The sequence below is a fragment of the Pinus tabuliformis genome, chromosome 1_2 (assembly GCF_031772625.1).
Source record: "Pinus tabuliformis cultivar Carrire ecotype Pingquan chromosome 1_2, CPIR1, whole genome shotgun sequence".
NCBI classification, from domain to species: Eukaryota; Viridiplantae; Streptophyta; class Pinopsida; order Pinales; family Pinaceae; genus Pinus; species Pinus tabuliformis.
Genome location: NC_142298.1, coordinates 1251789803 through 1251810606, shown reverse-complemented (window position 1 = coordinate 1251810606; position 20804 = coordinate 1251789803). Strand labels below are relative to the sequence as shown.

General features: G+C 39.3%; 1 protein-coding gene across 1 annotated transcript in view; it reads right to left on the bottom strand.

The window, feature by feature from the left end:
- The window catches only part of LOC149210787 (uncharacterized), a 92416-nt gene that overhangs the window by 59477 nt on the left and 12135 nt on the right, over window positions 1–20804 (bottom strand). Inside the window, exon 3 of the mRNA XM_089399097.1 lies at window positions 11017–11107. Coding sequence (XP_089255223.1) covers window positions 11017–11107 — 91 coding nt within the window. The remainder of the gene's footprint in view (window positions 1–11016; window positions 11108–20804) is intronic.

Sequence of the window (20804 nt, the reverse complement as noted above, 5' to 3'; positions counted from 1 at the left end):
CAAGAGAGGCAATGAACACCTACTTGGATTCCAACGCTATTGTTTGACGAAGAGATGCCGCTCTCGCTCCTTCGCTCTGGCCGGTCACGATCTTCCACGATCTCCGTGAATAGATACCTGCACACACGAAGAGAAAGACAAACACAAGCGTGAAATCTAATAAAAGCAATTATACATCAGTCAGAAAGGATGTAATTCACATTGACCATTACAAAGACAAATGAGAATGGAACCATAACAGTAGTCATCTATTATTAAATCAATAACAAAGAAAGGTACAACCAAAGTTCTGACGCTGAGTCCTTCTCTTGAGGGTCCAGCCAGCAAGTCTCTTAAGCATTCACCCTTGGAGGTAGATTCTCCCAACACAAAAGCTCTCTCTCACACAAGCAATACTCACAACCTTCCTTAAGCTTCCTCTAGCAAAACCACACTTGTCACACCAACTACCTACTAGCAGCAGCAATCCAAGCACTATGAATTCCACACTATCCAAACTAGCTACTCATGGTAATGGTGGAGGTTTAAATAGGAGAAGGAGTCTCCATGAATGGTGGAGGACAAGCTTATCTTCAAGGAAGGTGGTTCCAAATGACGAACAGACATGCCATAGAAGGGAGGGCGATACTCACAAGGCCAACAACCAAGTCTGGAACCATCTGGAAGGCTGGCTGTTGGAACAAATTCGCCCAAACTGGATCAGCGCGGGTGTAACACTGAACTGGAGCGCTGACAGCGCATCACAATAACAGAGCAGGCTGTGTCAGCGCGGCTTAATACTTTCATAGGATGCGCTGGCTCATGAAATTCGACTAGCACGGAAAACCCATGTGCTTCCACGCTGGCAGCGCATCAGTTACACTATCATCCGCCAGTCAGCGTGGTTATTTTAATAACAGTCGCGCTGATGCAATAAACTTTGGCAAAGTGGGTCATTTGGCCAGTTTAGAGAGCATGAGCATGGTGCATTTGATTTCATGACACAGTAGGGAGACCGACAGGGAGACAGTGACAAATTACTGCGTAACAGTCAGCGCGGTTATTTTAATAACAGTCGCGCTGATGCAATAAACTTTGGCAAAGTGGGTCATTTGGCCAGTTTAGAGAGCATGAGCATGGTGCATTTTATTTCATGACACAGTAGGGAGACCGACAGGGAGACAGTGACAAATTACTACGTAACAGTACCCCTTTGTGTCCTCTTTTCAATGCCACTAGTCTGATCCAAATTGGATTCTCCAAGAAAGAGTTATGCACAATCTCCCAAGATGACCTGATTATAGACCTTTCTAGAAGAGTGAACTTGTATGAAGTTCCACGTGTCAATTTTTTCGACCTTTGACTCTAAAAAAGATATACGAGAAACTACAGTCTGTCCTCTTTCTGTACCTTCTTACTAAATTTCAATTTGATTCTCAGAGAGAAAGTTATGATGATTTTCCCCAGGTCACCTGTTTGGAATGTAATTCAGGAGTCTGCAAAAAGAACAACTTCCTCAGATCATATCTCTGCAAATATAGCGCAACAAGATTTGAAATTCAGACTCGGGATTTAGCGCTATTTCTTCTCAAATGGGTTTTTTTTGCAACTTTTGAAACGTCGCAGAAAAAAAGTTATAGCACAAATTCCACGAAGACCTATTTGGAGCAGTGAAACCCTAGAATCCAAAGCTCTGATACCAAATGTTATGAAACTAGCTCAAGCAAAGATAAAAAAGATAGATCAACGCCTTTGAATTCAACCTATTCGAGGGGGCAACCTCCTTTACATTACATAAATGAACAATTATTGGATGATACAAATGAAAAGACCTCCTTTCTATATATAGGAGTCTAAGGGGTCATAACATAATCAAAGCCGACATAACAATAATAATGTAAGGGCACAATAATAACAATAGTGGGCTTCTATGGGGAAAAATAGTAACAATATGGGCACTACATGGGTACATCAATATAATAAGTTGGTTTTAGTAATAACAATAAGGGGTTACACTAATAGTATGGGGGCCTAACAAAACCATTTTCCCCCTCATTTCTTATCATTTTCTTCTATAGGTTGGGTTTGTTACATTCTAAAAAAAATGAGGCCATAGGTTCCTAATATGCATGGAGCACAAAATCTAGTATTGCCAATCACATGATCTGGGGAATTCTTCAAAAACCTCCAAACATTCCTCTGGATCTTAACAAATGAACCCCTAAAGTATCCAACTATTTAGGAGTGTATTTTAGGACCTCAACCACTTAGGGAGTTCTGCTTACGAATGATTTTATTTTGCTTTCTACTAAAGATGGTTGAATAGTTGTAGAAAACCATGAGGGTCAGTTTGGACTTTGAAGCCTTCCTTTTATATCAATGCACAAGACACACAAAGTAGTCCATCCTGCTACACTATCTTCATAAATTTCACCAAATCAACCTATATCCAAAGTAGTACTGCAAAAAATAATTCATACTTAAGAAAAATGCACAATTTAATGTACTTATGCAATCATTTTGTAATGAGGCAATGCATAACATAATCACCTCAGAATTAATGAGAAGAATATGATCAATGATAATAAAAACTATATTGATAAAAGCACGCCAATATTTTAAGAAAACAATAGAATTTTTCAATACTCATACATGTTTGAAAAAATACAAATGAAAATAAAAAACCAAATGCAAAAGGCCTTTTTGTTTTTCCAACTTCCAAACATCATAAAACTTAATGTTCGATTATTATTTTGCTACAAATAAATGTAAGGTAAAAATCAAGAGTGAAATGATAGTTTTCATATTTTTTTTATTTTTATTTTTATTTTTATTTATTTTATTTATTTATTTATTTATTTCCAGGGGAAATCATCCTCTCTCTCTAACCCAAGGGCAAAAGTGAGGGTCAATACAACAATATTCATAGGTACATAGTCATTACAAGAATATTTCTTATCATCATGTCACTCGCAAGGAATAGAACCTGGTTGTGGGAGATAATAACCATTTTACCCAACCACCCCAGATAACCCCAATTGACATTGTCAATTTCATATATTTGCATTTTAGATATCTAATTAAATTTAAGACAAAGATCATATTACCAAGGCATTTTGTTAGTATAAAGTCTAAACGTGATACATTACTATTGGTCGTAAATTTTCTAGAACTAAATGCAATAGTAAAAATTCAATACCCAAATCTAAAGACTGCAAGCATATTTCAAATCACACAATCAGAGGAAAAACACATGAACCAACATAGACTGCACATGAGTGACTAGTGTTAGTAAGGAGATGTATGGTGTACATGATTCTCATATGATATAGTGATTATAGAATTGTTGTATAGCTATATGATGTAGTTAGTGACTATTAGTTGTATGGTGTACATGATTCTCTATATTGCTATATGTTATGCTCATCCTATGTTTTTTGTGTGCAAGTTATTTGTCCTTGATTATTTTCCTAATTTCAATCTTTGATTATCTAACCTAACATTTAATGTTAAAAAACAAAAATTGTTATAAGTTTTCAGTATTCTAGTAGACAGTAATATACTACATACTACATATCTTGAGTTGGGTTTTTGTAGTCCATAACCAGACTTAATGTACTCATTCAATACACTTCAATATATGTTAAATGCCATGTATTTTGTTTTTATTGTCCTTAACCCAACTTCATAAATATAGCATCTATTAGATCCAACAGAGTAGAACATTAAATTTGAATGTAAACTTTGATAGTCAAGATTAATCCTCTCAAAAAAAACATAAAAAAACAGAACATTTAGCTAATGCAATGATGAAAGCAGATCATTTAGCCAACACGACAATCCTTAATCAATACCTAAAGAAAATTAAAAAGGTTGAAAAATCATTAATGTGTGTTTGCTATTTTTAGGAGACCTTGAAACCTAGATGTTGGGAACGACACTTAGTATGCAATGTAACTCATGACAAGCATATGCACCAATCATTTGGATCTTAAAACCTTTAACCAACATTAGTGAACTCCTATCCTAATAATAGAACATAGCATCTTTGGCTAGGGATTATGCACACATGTACTCTAAGATCTTCCAGACATTTTGACAATCTTCTTGCAATAGGTCCAACCTTCTTGGAAAAGATTCCATCGCCATAATTTGTTGCATGCACCAATTTCGCTCAAGTGCTTCAGCTTACTATTAGGAAGTGAGGATGGTCCATAATATTGAAGTAATCATGGTAGGCCCTAAGTAGTTGAGGACATCAAACACTTAGGGAGTTTTGCTTATGATGGTTGTATTTTGTTTTCTAATAAATATGGCTAAACAATTGCAGAAAACCATGAGGCTCAGTTTGGACTCTGAATCCTTCGTTATCTATTGATGCACAAGACACACAAGTAGCATGCTGCATTGTTTTCATGAATTTCACCAAATCAACCTATCTCCAACGTAGTACTGTAAATACCAAGGCACATTTAAAAAAATGAACAATTTAATGTACTTACGCAATTAATTTGCAATGACACAATGCATAACATAATCACCTCAAAGTTAATGAGAAGAATATTGTCAATAATAATAAAAATTGTATTTTAATAATCACACCAACGTTTTAAAAAAAGAAAGTGAACTTTCAATACTCATACATGTTAGAAAAAATAAAAATAAAAAAAACAAATGCAACAAGCCTTTTTGTTTGTTCAATGTCCAAACATCATAAAAGTTAATGTGCAATTGTAATTTTTCTAGAAATAAATGCAAGGTAAAAGTCTAGAGTTGAGTGTTAGTTTCACTTTTCTTCTTTTTTGGGGAAATCCTCCTCTCTCAACCCAAGGGAAAAACTAAGGGTCAATACAACAATATTCATAGGTACATAGTCATTACAACAATATTTCTCATCATCATGTCACTCATAGGGTATTGAACCTGGCTGGGGGAGATAATAATAATTCTACCCAACCACCTGTGAGATCCCCAATTGACAATGTCAATTTCATATATCTCCATTTTAGATATCTAATTAAATTTAAAACAAAGATCATATTACCAAAGCATTTTGTTGGTTCGAAGTCCAAACAGATAATTACTATTGGTTGTAAATTTTCTAGAACTAAATGCAATAGTAAAACTCAATACCCGAATGTAAAGAATGCACACATATTTCAAATCACACAATCATGTTAAAAATAGCAACAAGAAATGATAAAAATAGAATCCAGTATATTCCAATTTTAATTTTTCCTTGAATTAAAATTCGAATTCAATCTCACCCGCTGCTTGAAAAATAATTAATTAATTCATATTGAGTTAATTAGTTGGAGAAATTCAAGCTAGAAGCAATTGTGAAGTCATGCAACAGTTATCTCTTAAATTAAGGAGATTATCCCTTAATTAAGGAGATAAGGATGAGTTATAATTGAGTTGTAATTAGTTAGCTCAGTTAACTGACTTATGTCTAGTTAGATTAGTTCCGAACAGTTTGAGGAACTAATTGTGAGTTTAGTCAGTTAATGCATGCATGCATCAAACTAGTGTACTCCAGATAATTGAAGATTCTCTCATATATAACTCATGCATGTCTGTTCAGAGAAAGACCCATTTGCGGTTAAAGACAAGGACATTGTACTATCAGTTGCATGAATTTTTCTATAAAAGAAACTCATCCATGTAGAAGCAGAAGGTTACTTTAGGATTGCGCAGTTTTACAGGGTGTGAGATCAGTGTGAGTGATCAGTGTTACACTTGGTGATAGCTAGATCACCCAGTGAAAACTACGCAAGGAAATAGGAGACTTGGAGGGCTAAGGAGAAGGTTTGTGAGAAGCCTTGTTTGCCTGTGAGCATCCAGGAGGATTGTACTGAGAGCTGGCTAGCTGTGAGAGCCAAAGCTTTGTGTGATATTGATGTATTTCCATATTGTATGATAATACAGATAGTGGGGTTTTTAGCTCAGGTTTTCCCCTGAGTATTTTCTGTGTTTCATGTGCATTAATTCTTCTTCTGGTTATATGTGTTCTACTTGATCTTTCTCAATATATTAAGCTTCCGCAGGTTTGATTGTAGAAGTAGATTAAAGTATTTTCCTATAGCTATATTGCATTATCAGGTTAATCTACAGTTGGAATTTCTACATGGTATTGGAGTTGATTTTATCATAGTTGTGAATAGTATACTGAGAATAGAATTCGAAGTTTGAAGTTCGGGGTTGCAGGTACAAATCGAATTCTATTGGGTTGTGTTATATTCCTTCCATGACTAACCTACGTAGTGAACCGGGGGTTAGAGGGGGGGCGGAGCCCCCCGTTCATTGTGCCGATTATGCAGCAGGGGGTGGTAGCCCCCATGTTTGGGGGGTTTGAGGGGAGCGGGTGGCCCCCCTCTACGGGGTCTAGGGTAGCGCCCCGGGAATTTTTTTTTTGACCCTATATTAGGTTAGGCGAACCTACCTATGGTTTTCGGTCCACGGTTTTGGACACGATGGTTTTCAGTCCATGTTATTGGATGCTTCGGCATGTATAAATATGTATTGTAACATTGAAAGGAACATAATGAAAAATCAAGCTGGTAGTCCCAGTTTTGGGATCCAGTGGGATAATCTCTGTGTATATGTGTTTTATGTGTTATGTTCTCGCATTGTTTATTTTCTGTGTTTTAGAATTCATATGCAGGTAATTTCTGTATAGGGTTAAAACCTACATTTGGTATCATAGTTGTTTTGGCTTCAAGGGGATGCCTTTGTTGCTGAGGGGTTTTGCTCGGGCCTATGGTAGACCCTATTCAGTGCGAGATCTGCGGGATCGATTCTAGTGGTGAAAGAAGATGGCAAGCAGTGGAAAGATAGAGATCGATAAATTTAATGGTCAGAGTTTTGAGTTATGGAAACTCAAGATGGAGGATCCGTTGGTGGATAAAGATCAGTGGATCACAGTAGATCCAAGTACTAAACCATTGGGAGTGTCCAGTGAAGAATGGAAGAAGTTAGATAGAAAGGAAAAGAGCACAATATGATTGTGTGTCTCAGATTCAGTATTAATGAATGTATCAGGGGAAGCTACGACAAAAGTTTTGTGGGACAAGTTAGGGACTTTGTACTAATCTAAGTCTCTAGTGAATAAACTGTTCCTATGGAAAAATCTATATAACCTAAGGATGAAAGATGGAGACTCGGTGAAAAAGCCTCTGAATGCATTTAATACTGTGGTAAGTCAGTTATCGTCTGTTGATATCAAAATTTCAGATGAAGATAAGTGCATTAGTTTGTTGTGTTCTCTACCAGATTTGTGGGATAGTCTGGTTATTGCAATAGGTAGCAATGCAACTGCCTTGCAGTTTGATGAAATAGTCTCATCCTTGTTGATGGAGGAGATGAGATAGAAAAATATGGAGAGCCAGAATGTTGCTGCCTTGTCTGTACAAGGACGATCCCAGAATAGAAACAAAAATAAGTCATCAAGTGGGAGATCTAAATCTAGAGGGAGATCTAAATCTCTAGGAAAACTTGTAAATGTGGTGTGCTGGAAATGCATAAAGGAAGGGCACTACAAAAGGGACTGTAAATCTAAAGCTCCTGACAAAGGAAAGGGATCTGATGATGCTTCTTTTGCAGAGGCGAAAACCACCTTAGATGAAGGTGGGGATGTGTACTTGGCTTCTTCAAGTACACATGTAGATCATGAGGCATGGTTGATTGACTCAGGTGCATCCTTTCCCTTCAATCCCCATAGAGAGTGGTTCTGCGAGTATGATAAATACGATGGTGGTGATGTCTTCTTAGGGAATGATAGGAAGGCTAGAATAAGTGATCATAGAAAAGTAAACTTGAAGTTGCAAGGTGGAAGGGTTAGAACACTTCCAGGTGTTCTGCATATTCTTGCATTAGCCAGAAATCTGATTTATGTAAGCAAGCTGGATGATGCAAGTGTAAAAACAGTGTTTGAGAAGGATACATGCAAGATGGTTTGAGGAGCACTGGTATTGATGTAGGGAGTTCGGACTGGAACTTTGTACAAGCTGCAAGGTACCACTATTGTCGAAGGGTGCAACAGTTTCGTGGTTCCTAAAAGTGGAGCAGAAAATCTAGTGGTCTCTAGAGAGAAGACCATGTTGTGGAATCAAAGGCTTGGAAATATTGGAGAGAAGGGCCTTTGAATACTTCATGGTAAAGGTACGGTAGAAGGTATGAGTAATAGCTCTCTGTATTTTGATTTCTGTGAAAATTGTGTATATGGGAAGCAGAATCATGTGAGTTTCCCCTTTAGTGGTAAGAGGGCAAAATAAATATTAGAGCTTGTGCACAGATATGTGTTTGGACCTGCGAAGGTTCCATCACTGGGTAAGTCTATGTACTATGTATCATTTATAGATGAATTCTCAAGGAATACATGGATATATTTCCTTAAGAAGAAATTTGAAGTCTTTGACAGGTTTAAAGAATCTAAGGGTCTAGTGGAAAACCAGATAGAGAAGAAGATAAAAGTGCTGAGAACAGATAACGGTGGAGAGTTTTGCAGTAAGGAATTTGAAGAATTCTGTAAGAAGTGTGGTATTTCACAGTAGAAGACTACTCCATATACACTTCAACAAAATGGAGTTGCAGAAAGAATGAACAAGACATTGATGGAAAGGGCAAGAAGCATGCTTAGTGGTGCTGGGTTAGGACAGGAATTCTGGGTCAAGGCGGTGGAGACAACATGTTACCTAGTCAATAGATCACCTTCATCAGTGTTGGAGGATAAGACTCCACAAGAGGCATGGACTGGTAAGAAACCCTCTCTTTCACATTTGAGGGTATTTGGATGTGATGCATATGTACATGTTCCAAAGGGGAAACGAACCAAGTTGGATAGTAAATCCAAAAAGTGCATCTTTATTGGGTATAAGGATGGTTTAAAGGGTTATAAGCTTTGGAACCTAGCAACAAGGAAGTTTGTGTACAATCGAAATGCGGTGTTCAGAGAGGTGAAAGATGTTATTAAACATGAAGTCCAACCAAAGGAACCTGAGAAGATAGAGTTTGAGCTAAAGGAGGAAGAATCAGACTCTACAGCAGAGGAGGAATCAAAAGATGAAGAGCCACAAACTCCGGGTGTAAGAAGATTAGTTCGAGAAAGAAGGTAGCCAGAAAGGTATAGTCCATCTGATTTCTATTCAAATTTTGTTTTATCTATTACTGATGATGATCCCAGAACTGTGAAGGAAGCAGTAGATTCAGAGGATGGAAAACTCTGGAAAGAGGCCATGGTTGATGAAATGGCATCTTTGCACAAAAATGAGGCTTGGGACCTAGTGGAGTTGCCGGCTGGAAGGAAACCCATTGGTAGCAAATGGGTGTTCAAGAAGAAGACAAATGCATAAGGAAAGGTGGAGAAATACAAAGCTCGGTTGGTAGCAAAAGGTTATTCCCAGATGCCGGGAATTGATTTTGGTGATATTTTTTCTCCTATTGCCAAGGTAACTTCTATTAGATAACTTTTATCTGTTGCTGCTGCTTTTGATTTTGAGGTAGAACAGATGGATGTGAAGATAAAATTTCTTCACGTGGATCTAGAAGAGAAGATCCACATGAAGCAACATGAAGGCTTTGTGGTGAAGGGTAAGAAAGAACTGGTATGCAAGTTAAAGAAGTCTCTATATGGATTAAAACAGTCATCAAGGATGTGGTATTAGAAATTTGATACATTTATATGGGGACTTGGCTTCACCAAAAGCAAAGCAGATCATTATGTGTATTTTAAATTAATTTGTGACTGTGTTATTTATCTGGTCTTGTATGTGGATGATATGTTTCTAGTTGAAAATGACAAAGAAATTATCCAGGATTTGAAGGCCCAATTCTCCTCCAAATTTGACATGAAAGATCTTGGTGCTGCAAACTATATTTTGGGCATGGAAATTAAAAGAGATTAGGAAAAGAGGAAGCTCTGGTTAAACTAGAGGAAGTATGTCGAGACAATACTGCATAGGTTTAATATGCAGGATAGTAAACCGGTGGAGGATCCTATTCATGTAGGTGTAAAGCTATCTACTGAACAGTGTTCCAAGACACAAGAAGAGGAAGAGGATATGTCCCGTGTTCCATATGCAAGTGCAGTCGGTAGCCTAATGTATGCAATGGTCTGTACTAGACCAGAAATTGCACATGAGTGGTATTATTGAGCAGTTTTATGTCGAAACTAGGGAAGGAGCATTCGACAATAGCAAAGTAGGTTTTCAGGTATTTGCGTGGAACTAGTGATTATGGTTTGTTCTACCAAGGAAGACCAGGATTGAATAGAGTTTTGGATCCATGGTTTTGTTGATGTAGACTGGGCTGGAGATTTGGATAAGAGAAGATCTACAAGTGGGTATGTGTTTAACCTATTTGGAGGAGCAGTGAGTTGGATGAGTAAGAAACAATCTGTAGTGGCACTATCAACTATAGAGGCAGAATACATGGCAACCACTCATGCAAGCAAGGAAACATTTTGGTTGCAGAGATTATGTTCAAGTATTGGGTTAGTACAGGGAGCTATAAGGATATACTGTGATAGCCAAAGTGCAATTCTTGGCAAAGAACCCTGCTTATCGTTCAAAGACAAAGCACATTGATGTTCAGTATCACCTTGTGAGGGATATGGTAGAAGACAAAAAGGTGTTGCTGGTAAAGGTGGACACTTTGAAGAATATTGCAGATGTATTAACAAAATCTATGATCTCTAAGAACTTCTCCTAATGTAGAGAAACAATGGGTGTTTTAGGGCTGGAAAAATGACTAAGCTCTCCTCTTGCCCCTTGTGGAAAGAAAACAACAAGTGGGAGAATGTTGGGTTGTGTTATATTCTTTCCACGACTAACCTACGTAGTGAACCGGGGGTTAGAGGGGGGGTGGAGCCCCCCTTCATTGCGTCGATTCTACAGTGGGGGGGTGTTATCAAGAAATCTAGTGTCTATGCAGAGCTTCTAGTCCCACTATGATGGGTAGCTATCTTAGAAACAAACAGATTAAAGTTACTTTTGTTTTCCTTTATGAGAAGTAGATAGGAGAGGATCAAAGAATACCAACCTCAATCTTTCGCTTAATTCTTTGCTTGTTCCTTCTCCTCATCGACAGGTCTTTGCCGCTTCTCCCTTGAACACTCCGCTTCAAAGAGTACCTGTAAAGTCAAAGTAGCACAATATCTTCAAAGTGAAGAGATCTACAATCATAAGCAATATAGGACCAAATATATATTGACCACACAAATGCATATACTATCAGACATACAAGAATGTGGAGGAAAACTTGAATAGCTTTGTTGGTGTAAAGATTAGAAGAGAGGATTACAACCCATTGATCTAACCCAGTGTCATCCTCCTAGCATGAAATCCCTTCTTCACCTCATGAAAAGCTTAGATCACCCAACACTATGATATTCTACCAGGAAACCAACAACACTTCCTTACAAGATACAAAATTCCAACCTCTGGATCTCTGGGATGAGGGATCCATACATAGATGATTGCAAGGAGGTGAGTCAACTTCTAGGATTTTGATTAGTGTCTTCTCTCTGATAGTTCTTGATTCCACTTGGAGATTGATGATCTCTTACTCATCCCTAGGCGAATTCAGAGAGGCAAGTGTCACAGGAGAAGTTTCTGGAAGATTCCATGATCATCCACCTCGCAAACTTTCTCTACCATTTGTCCATTCTCGCCCATTGTACCCTACAGAAGGGCTTTCTAGTATGCATCGCACCTTTTACGCTGGGCAGGGGAGAAGCATCGCACCCTTAGCACTGAGCAACTTGTATGGTCCAGTTTTGACCAGTTCTAAGCAGTTTTATGTGGAGAACTTCTGGGAGATGATGTAATCAGCTGACCTTGTTCCTTTAGGGCATGAAACAACACTTCTAGGGACTCAGAAGCCCTTGGTTTATGGACATATATGATTGGGGTTGCAGTGCCCAAAAATATCTATAACAGTTTCCCCATAAAGCATGAGGTCGTTAATCTTTTGATGTCGGGTGAAATGCTTTATCATGAGGATCCGAGGTTTTTCGAACTGGAAGGCGACCTGTAATAAGATACATTACAATACATTATCTTCATAACATTTTCGTGATCTAGCTGAGGCGGGCATTCCCATGCTCAACTTTATAAATTCATTTTCATGTACATAGGACAGACAACCGTCTATGTGGTAGACTGATGATTCTGTTAGAGCCATCATCCTTTGATTCAAATGATCATCTGTGCAGCAATGATGTACATTTGATGTCTTTATTTTCCTGAATATATCGCAGCCCAGATGGATGAAACTAGATCCGGGGTCTTCAAACTCGTCCAATCTTCACCCGAAGTACAAGTCGATCCATGTGAAAAATGTTCTAGAGTCGAACATGGAAAGACATCACTTGATTACCAGCCAATGATGTAAGTTGTTAACAGGTGCGAGAGGAATCACCGATAATGATGATGACCCTCAAGGTACGACAGTACAATTCGCATTGTGTGAAAATGGGACTTGGTGTCGAACACCACGCAAAATCTCTCGTTCGAGGGCCATTGATGTAAACTTGTCGCCGAAAGTGAGAAACTTGCCATTGAGGCATGCAAGCTTCAAAGTACTGAAAAGGTTGTTCCTAGGTCGACTTCTTGGATAATGAGCTGATGTCGACAAGAAGTGACCCGTTGTAGGAGGGCCTTAATGAATCCCACATCTATAACATGGAACGGAGCAAATGACTTTTGGAGGTGAAAACGATCTGATGATACAGGGTTCAGGGTGGCGGTCATGAAAGAATGAAGCATAAAGGTATTGCAGCGGATGAGACACAATATGTGTTGGTGAATTCTCTGATCGATTTCTCTTGAACATATCGGCGACACTGAAATGGATTGGTAGCGTTAACCCCAAAGATGGATGGTACGGTGGACCAATGGTAATATGACCGGTGAACGGAATAACCCAACCTGACTCAATCATGGTGATGGAGCGAAAGTGTCATGTTCAAGAGCGACTCGCTACCAATAAAGTTTCTTCAAGTTTTCTTCCCAATTTTTCCCCAGTCATTGCTGACTAGTACCTCTCTATTTTTATCAAGCTTGAGGAGGATAACATATGCTTGTTCTATAATTTTCCCTTCGGGCAAACCCATCGCTACGTTTTAACGAGCCTAGCAACAGTGAAACTCGTTCTTGTCTACATGGACAAGTTTGTCACTATTGGTTTTAATGAGTTTAACGACAAAGACAACTCGGTCCTTTTTTAATTTTAGAGAGTCTAAAAAGGGACAGAAAGGAAACTCCAGTGATCCTTTTTCATCATGTAATCCCTTAAGTCCGAAAAATTATAAAATAATATGAAAGGGATGAAATTTTCAATAGTTTTAACAAGTTGAACAAGACAAGCACTCGACCTTTTTGTGTAATAATCCCTTAGGTCCAGAAAGATTAAAATCTAGAGGAGGGATAACACTCCTGGTAGCTTTAATGAGTTGGAGAGGCTAGCTACTCGGCAATCTTTTCATATTTTATGAGTCAGATGAAAAGAGCTTAAATGAGACTCGCCTCTTGAGGAATGAGTGATATTTCTAGGTAGCAGCTGATTCCAGGTAAGGTTTGGAATTTTCCAATCATGGCAGTGTCACAAGGATGGCTAACAGAATCACTCTTCGCAGCTGTTCCTCAAAAGGGGTAAACAATCAAATGGAGGTGAATGATCGGCTAAAACAGAGTGGAGGTGATGGTAAGAACAAGACCAGGGCTCAAAAAGCTGATGATAATGCGTTCGCAATGGTTATTTACCAGAGTTGGTTCATTTTTAATGATATTAAACTCTGGGGGTAAACATTTACTCATTGCTTAGGTTTAATTTTTAACGAGCTTGAACTTCACATAAAAACTACTCGTGCCAGTCGTATAATAAGGATTTCTCATCGATAGGTTCAATTTTTAGGGAGCTTGCACCATTTGAAACTTTGCTCCATTGCCTCTTGCATGCAAGCTAGGAATGACCAACTACTGTCCTAGGGGTTAGTTAACTACTAAGGTTGGGTAGGAAAAATTTTCCTTTATTTCACCGATGCCATTTGGCCCCTGCGAAGGCGAATGGTCGATTCGACCACTCACCCAACTTAAGCAGTGTAAGTTAGCGAAACTATGGAGTTAGCATTACAATGGTCACTTTTCACTTGCACACAAAAGGTTTGCATGCCCCCAGGTATAGCGAAGCAGAGATTCCTAGGTTACCCCTCAATTTGCAGACAAAACAATTGTTCTATCAGGCAAGGCCTACCTTTTCAAGGTTACCCTTCAATTTGCAGACAAAACATTCATTCTATTAGGAAAGGCCTACCTTCTAACAGGGGTACCTTATTCCGGTATAATCCCATTTTCCTATATGGACGAGTGTGTCAGACTAGTCATATATCTTCCACAGAAACCTACCCTATACCTGAAGTTTTTCTGCCGAAGCAGACCAAGGTGCATGCCCCCTGGGTTTCAGTCATGGCCACCGAATTACTCACGTTCTTCAGGTGGATGAATTGGAGATTGATGAGACATTCATTGCATGAAAATACCATTTAGGGATGGCATTTGACTATTAGCTATGTGTGAGCTGGGGAACGAAAGCTGGTCTATGAGCTGGACCACTCGGCCTTCATGTGGAAAACACATTACTCGAAAGAGTGAGGAGACAATGGCTCCCATGCTATAAATAAAGTCGCGCCCAAGGAGTAGATTATAATATAAAGGTCCTTGGACTACCATTACGTTCATATACACAATTTTCCCTCTCAAGGTTGTAGCCAAACTTGGAAGGATCCCTAACGGTCGACTGGTTCCTTTATCAAAGCCTATTAGATTCTGCATCTCAGGTAGAAGCAATGGCGAACCAAGCGCTTTCGAAGAAGTTGAGGAAAGGATACTCACAGAAGCCCCCTCATCTATGATGGTACTGACCATGACCATTCTGTAGGTTTGAACAATGATTCGGAATAGTACACTAGTCGGTAAACGGGGTCTGCCTAGTAGATTCCAATCGAAGGAAACGACTAGGTTACTCGGAGGTGGGACCAAATAAATGGCCGGGTATGACTCTGATGAAATTCCTTCCTGCTGTAAAGGAACGGGTAGATTGCCCCCATGTTCATCGGAGTTTGTGTTTACGAAAAGAATTTGAACAGTGTCATTCTCATTCTCTTCGGTGATTGTATCATCTGAAGGTGGACCTTCCGAAGACAAGACTGGGTCGACTGCCACCTCAACCTTTTGACTTTCGTCTGGTATGGATTCAACGGGTTTATCTTCAATGATAGATGTTTCAATCATCCAAAAAGTTGTGTTGGTCGGATTTTCAACTAGTGATGGACTCAGCAAGAGTTTCTTGTATCCAGGAGGAAGCGACAACGGTGAAGCGGGATGGTTATCCAAGACTCTTTTAGCTTCGTCTAGGAAGGGACAATGGTGGACGGCATGATTGCCTTCGCATAGTTTGCAAGGAAATTTACATCTTCCTTTCTATCCAGAGACTTCGTTTTCACTAGTTGATGGTGTACTTTCAACATGATCATCAGAGGTTGATGACACCAGATTGTGCAAACGAGGAGACCAGTCCCTTAAGATCTGGGGGATACAAGGACAATCTCGATGATAGTGGTCCCCTTTGCAAATGACACATGGAGATTTAGATATGGACGGTGTCGTGTGTGGATTTTCACTAGATGATGCATGGTTACCCCTTTTTGCCTTTGGCTCCTTCTTCTTCTTTTCCTTCTTCTCCTTCCCCTTCTTCTCCTTCTTAGTTATTTGATCTTTTGCTTTACCAGCTTCATCAAGCGAAGAGGAAGGAGGAGAGGGAGAAATAGACGAAGTAGAAGGTTGGGGGGTAACTCTAGTATCATCTAGTTGCTGACTTGATTGTTCAGGAATCACGAAATTTTGAACGACGGAGGTCGAGAAGAGCCATATTGGCAAGCCAACCGTCAATCTTGGAAGGGTCAATGTGGCCATATGAGGTGCACCAACATCTCCCCAAGAGGAGAAAGGACCAGGATTTCCTCCAAGGGGAAATCCTTGGTTGGTGGACTCCATTTTCTCAACCTAAGACCAATGAGGGAATAGTGATGTTATTCTGATTAAAATAAATTTTAGACACTTTGACACAACTTGCTTTTTCAATTTTTAAGAGTCGAGAAAAAACAAGAGATGACTCTCGTTGCCTTCGAATTTTAATGAGCCTAAAGTGACAAGTGCTCAGATGGAACTTTTCCTTTAAGGGGTCTGAAAAGGAACTAAAGAGACTACTCTGGAAATCTAGATAGAGGGATTACAAAACCAATTGCAAAACTGCAGAATACTTTTTACGGTACAACAATCAATCTTCCCAAATGTTGTGTTCAATGCATTGCGATCGATAGGGCGACAGACACCGCTTCCTAAGGATAAAGGATATAGCCTATTGTGGTCTCCCAATATATACTCGACGATACGTGGGAGCACGAGTTTGTACTGGAACTTGTCGTCTCAAAGAGGAGGAATCACCCAACCTACGATGAAAGTGATAGTTACCAGGCTTTACGACACTGGAATACATCTCTAGCCTAGACTTCTAGATGTTGTGCGCTAGGCTCCAAAGCATTTTTATGTTCATTGAATTTATTTTACAGTTGATCTTTCTTAAAAGGTTTTCCTTTTAGGTTCACCACATGATGTAGATATACAATTCCTAAAATGCAATCTATGATGATAAACAATCGTTTGATCTTCTTCTTGCAATGAAAATCCTAGCTACTAAGGAAAGAGAAATGAGATTCCTTCCACATAGAGCAGAGAGCACACACTAGATGCACTATCCTAAATCAATAAGCAGTCCAAATGCAAATGCACATGCATGTATTTGTTTTCAGCCTTCTTAATGTGTGAATGACAAGAAGAATGCTAAGTACAAATCTGAATTATCTTTTCAAAGTGACAGTACTAACATTTTTTCTTCAAAACACGAAAGGAAGATAATGATAACACTTTACGATTTTGAGTTGAAAACTACTTTTGACACTTGAAAAACCACTAATTCAAATCAAATACAAGAGTAACTGTATAATCGAACATCAAGAATGATATGATTCTTTTCTTTGACTGAAAACGACACTTGCGACACTTCCAAATCAAAAGATGACAGTTTGATTACGCTAATTTTTTGTAAAAGAGAATTGTAAATGGCGCACAATACATAAAAACATTCACAATTATTTGTACTTATGGAGGCGGAATCATGCAAAGGAAGGGAGTTTCCACAGTGGTATATTGATCATAGACAGCAAAACTCCTTAATAAAGCTGAAGAGAGTCAACAAAGAAACCAAAATCTGGAAGCAGAAGAGGTCTTATCTGATCAGCGCACCTACAACACAGGGAAAGTGCAATGCAGCACACCTACTGCACACGGGAGGTGCGATGCATCCAGATTCCCAAGAGGAGAAAGTGCAATGGTCTAGGGATGAGACTTCAACTTGGTTTTTGGTCATAGTTTGTAGCTTAGTTCAGGGATTTAGGTCGAGCTAATGGTAGTCAGTAAATAGAAATCACATGAGCTGATCTAATGAGGTTACTAGAGCCACCACCAGGGCAATTAGGATGTTTGCAAACCAATTGTTCAGTTTATAAACAAAACCCGGACATAGACTGAAGCAGCATTGATCTACTTTTCACTTGCATAGCAAATGTAGTTTGAAGGCTAGCTGGCTTGACTTCAGGCTCAGTCTGTAAGTTTATAAAACAAACAAATATAGACAAGAAAACAATCTATTCACTCCCTAGTGGAGTCGCTTTTGTTATTGGGAAATCTAGTGTCTATGCCAAGTTTCTAGTCCCACTAAGACGGGTAGCTACCTTAGAAACAAATATATTAAAGTTACTTTCATTTTCCTTTATGAGAAGTAGATAGGAGAGGATCAAAGAATACCAACCTCGATCTTTCGCTCGGTTCTTTGCTTGTTCCTTCTCCTCACCGACAGGTCTTTGCCACTTCTCCCTTGACCACTCTTCTTCAAAGAGTACCTATAAAGTCAAAGAAGCACAATACCTTCAAAGTGTAGACATCTACAATCATAAGCAATATAGGACCAGATATATATTGACCACATAAATGCATATACTATTAGACATACAAGAATGTGGAGGAAAACTTGAATAACTTTATTGATGTAAAGATTAGAAGAGAGGATTACAACCCATTGATCTGACCCAGCGTCATCCTCCTAACATGAAAGCCATTCTTCACCTCATGAAAAGCTTAGATCACCCAACACTATGATATTCCACCAGGAAACCAACAGGACTTCCTTACAAGATACAAAATTCTAGCCTCTGGATCTCTGGGATGAGGGATCCATATATAGATGATTGCAGGGAGGTGAGTCAGCTTCTGGGATTTTGATTAGTGTCTTCTCTCTAATAGTTCTTGATTCCACTTGGAGATTGATGATCTCTTACTCATCCCTAGGTAAATTCATAGAGGTAAGTGTCACAGGAGAAGTTTCTAGAAGATTCCATGGTCATCGACCTCGCAAACTGTCTCTGCCATTTGTCCATTCTAGCCCATCGCACCCTATAGAAGGGCTTTCTAGTATCCATCACACCTTTTACATTGGGCAGGTGAGATACATCGCACCCTTAGCATTGAGCAACCTGTATGGTCCAGTTTTGACAGTTTTGACCAGTTTTGACCAGTTTTGAGTAGTTTTCTGTGGAGAACTTCTAGGAGATGATGTAATCAGCTGACCTTGTTCCTTTAGGGCATGAAACAAAACTTCTAGGGACTCAGAATCCCTTGTTTTATGGACATATATGATTAGGGTTGCAGTGCCCAAAAATGTCTATAATAGGTGGTCACAGGGGGGTTTGAGGGGGGCAGGTAACCCCCCTCTACGGGCTCCGGGGCAGTGCCCCGACCTTTTTTTTTGGACCCTATATTAGGTTGGGCGAACCTACCTATGGTTTTTGGTCCATGGTATTGGATGCTTTGGCATCTATAAATATGTATTGTAACATTGAAAGGAATATAATGAAAACTCAAGCTGGTAGTCCCGGTTTTGGGATCCAGTGGAAAAATCTCTGTGTATATGTGTTTTATGTGTTATGCTCTTGCATTGTTTATTTTGTGTGTTTTAGAATTAGTATATAGGTAATTTTTATACGGGGTTAAAACCTACAAATTCATCTCATACTTCAGGTTGGTTATTGGCATTCTATGGATTGAGACTCAAGTATGCCTTGGATGGAAGCTCAAATTACATAGCATGGAAAGATTGCATGGAGGCTATATTAGAAGACAACGGATTGAAGGATTTCATTGATCGAGAAATCCCAAAGCTAGCTTCAACTAATGCACAAGAGTTGGCTGAGTGGAAGAAGTGTGTGACGAGGGCGAGACAGATCATCCTTGAGGGAGTTGGAGACCATATTGTCTTGAGTCTCCATGGGAAGGATACTCCATATTCAATGTGGAAGATATTGAAGGACCTCTACCAGAACATGGAAGTGTGGGAATAACTACTGCTGATGAAGACATGGTGAGCCTCACTCTCCTCAGCCTTCCAAAGAGCTGGAATAGCCACCAGGACTCTGTGAATGGAAGGGAGAAACTGCTGGATTGGAAACGACTGTGGTCAGATCTCATGCAGGAGGAGATTAGGAGGAGAAAACGAAATGGTTCTTCATCCAAGTATTGTGAAGAAAATATAGCCTTAGCAAGTAAGGCAAGGAAAGGGAAGGAGAAGGATTCTCATTCCAAATCGAATTCTTCTCATGGAGGGAAGAAGGTTGACAAGTCTAAAGTGATATTCTTTAATTGTCATGAGATGGGTCATTATGCGACTAATTGCCCATCGTAGAAGTCTAAGAAGGGATCCTTGGAAGGATCGGAAGGTGAGGCATTAGCCTCTCAGTTCGAAATGGTATTTACTCTCATCGCATGCATGGTATCATCGATGATGGGCAGTGGTTAATTTCTTGACAGTGGAGCCTCATTCCACATTACCAACAATAAAAGTTTATTGGAGGAGAAAGACATCAATATTCACATAGAGATGGGTGACGAAGAAAGGTATAGTGTTTTAGGAGTGGGCACGATTGCTTTTCAAAGGGAGCATGGAGCTCTTATCAACTTGACAAATGTGAAGTATGTGCCTGTACTGAAGAAGAATTTGTTATTGATCATGATGTTGGAAGAAAAAGGCTACGATGTTGTCTTCAGTAAGGGAAAGGTTTTCCTTAGACACATCACCATGGGATAGGTGAAGTAGATCAGTTCACGAGTTAAGAACCTGTATGCTCTTGAGGTTCAAGATGCATGCAAAGCCTTGAGGAGCAAGGCAAATGTTAAAGACTTGGTGGTTGAGAGGGAGAGTAAATTACCTCTCAACATGCAACCCCATAAGAATTCTCAGACAATTATGGAGGAGGCATAAGTGGAGATGTTGAGAGGAGACCGAGTGGAGGCATCCACTCATGCAGAGACCTCCTGTAGGGGGAAATTTTGAGACAAGTGGGCAAAGGGATAACATGCAGCCATACCTCCAGGTGTGAGGTAGGGCGATGTGAAGTGATAGTCTCAAGAAGGCTAAAATTGGGTAGCATCCATTGAGAGGTTTTATCTCATGGATCGTACCTTGCTACGTGAGCCCAAAGTACATAGTAGTGGGAGGAATCAATGGGATTGATGCAGTCAGAGATCAAAGTGATAGAGGCTAGAGTAGTCAGATATTGAAGAGCGCAGAGAAGGATTGAAAACAATGCATAGAGGTTGAGTCAGAAGAAGCGCAAAGTTTTCAGTCGACAGAGGCAATAACAGTTAGAGACTTTGATGATA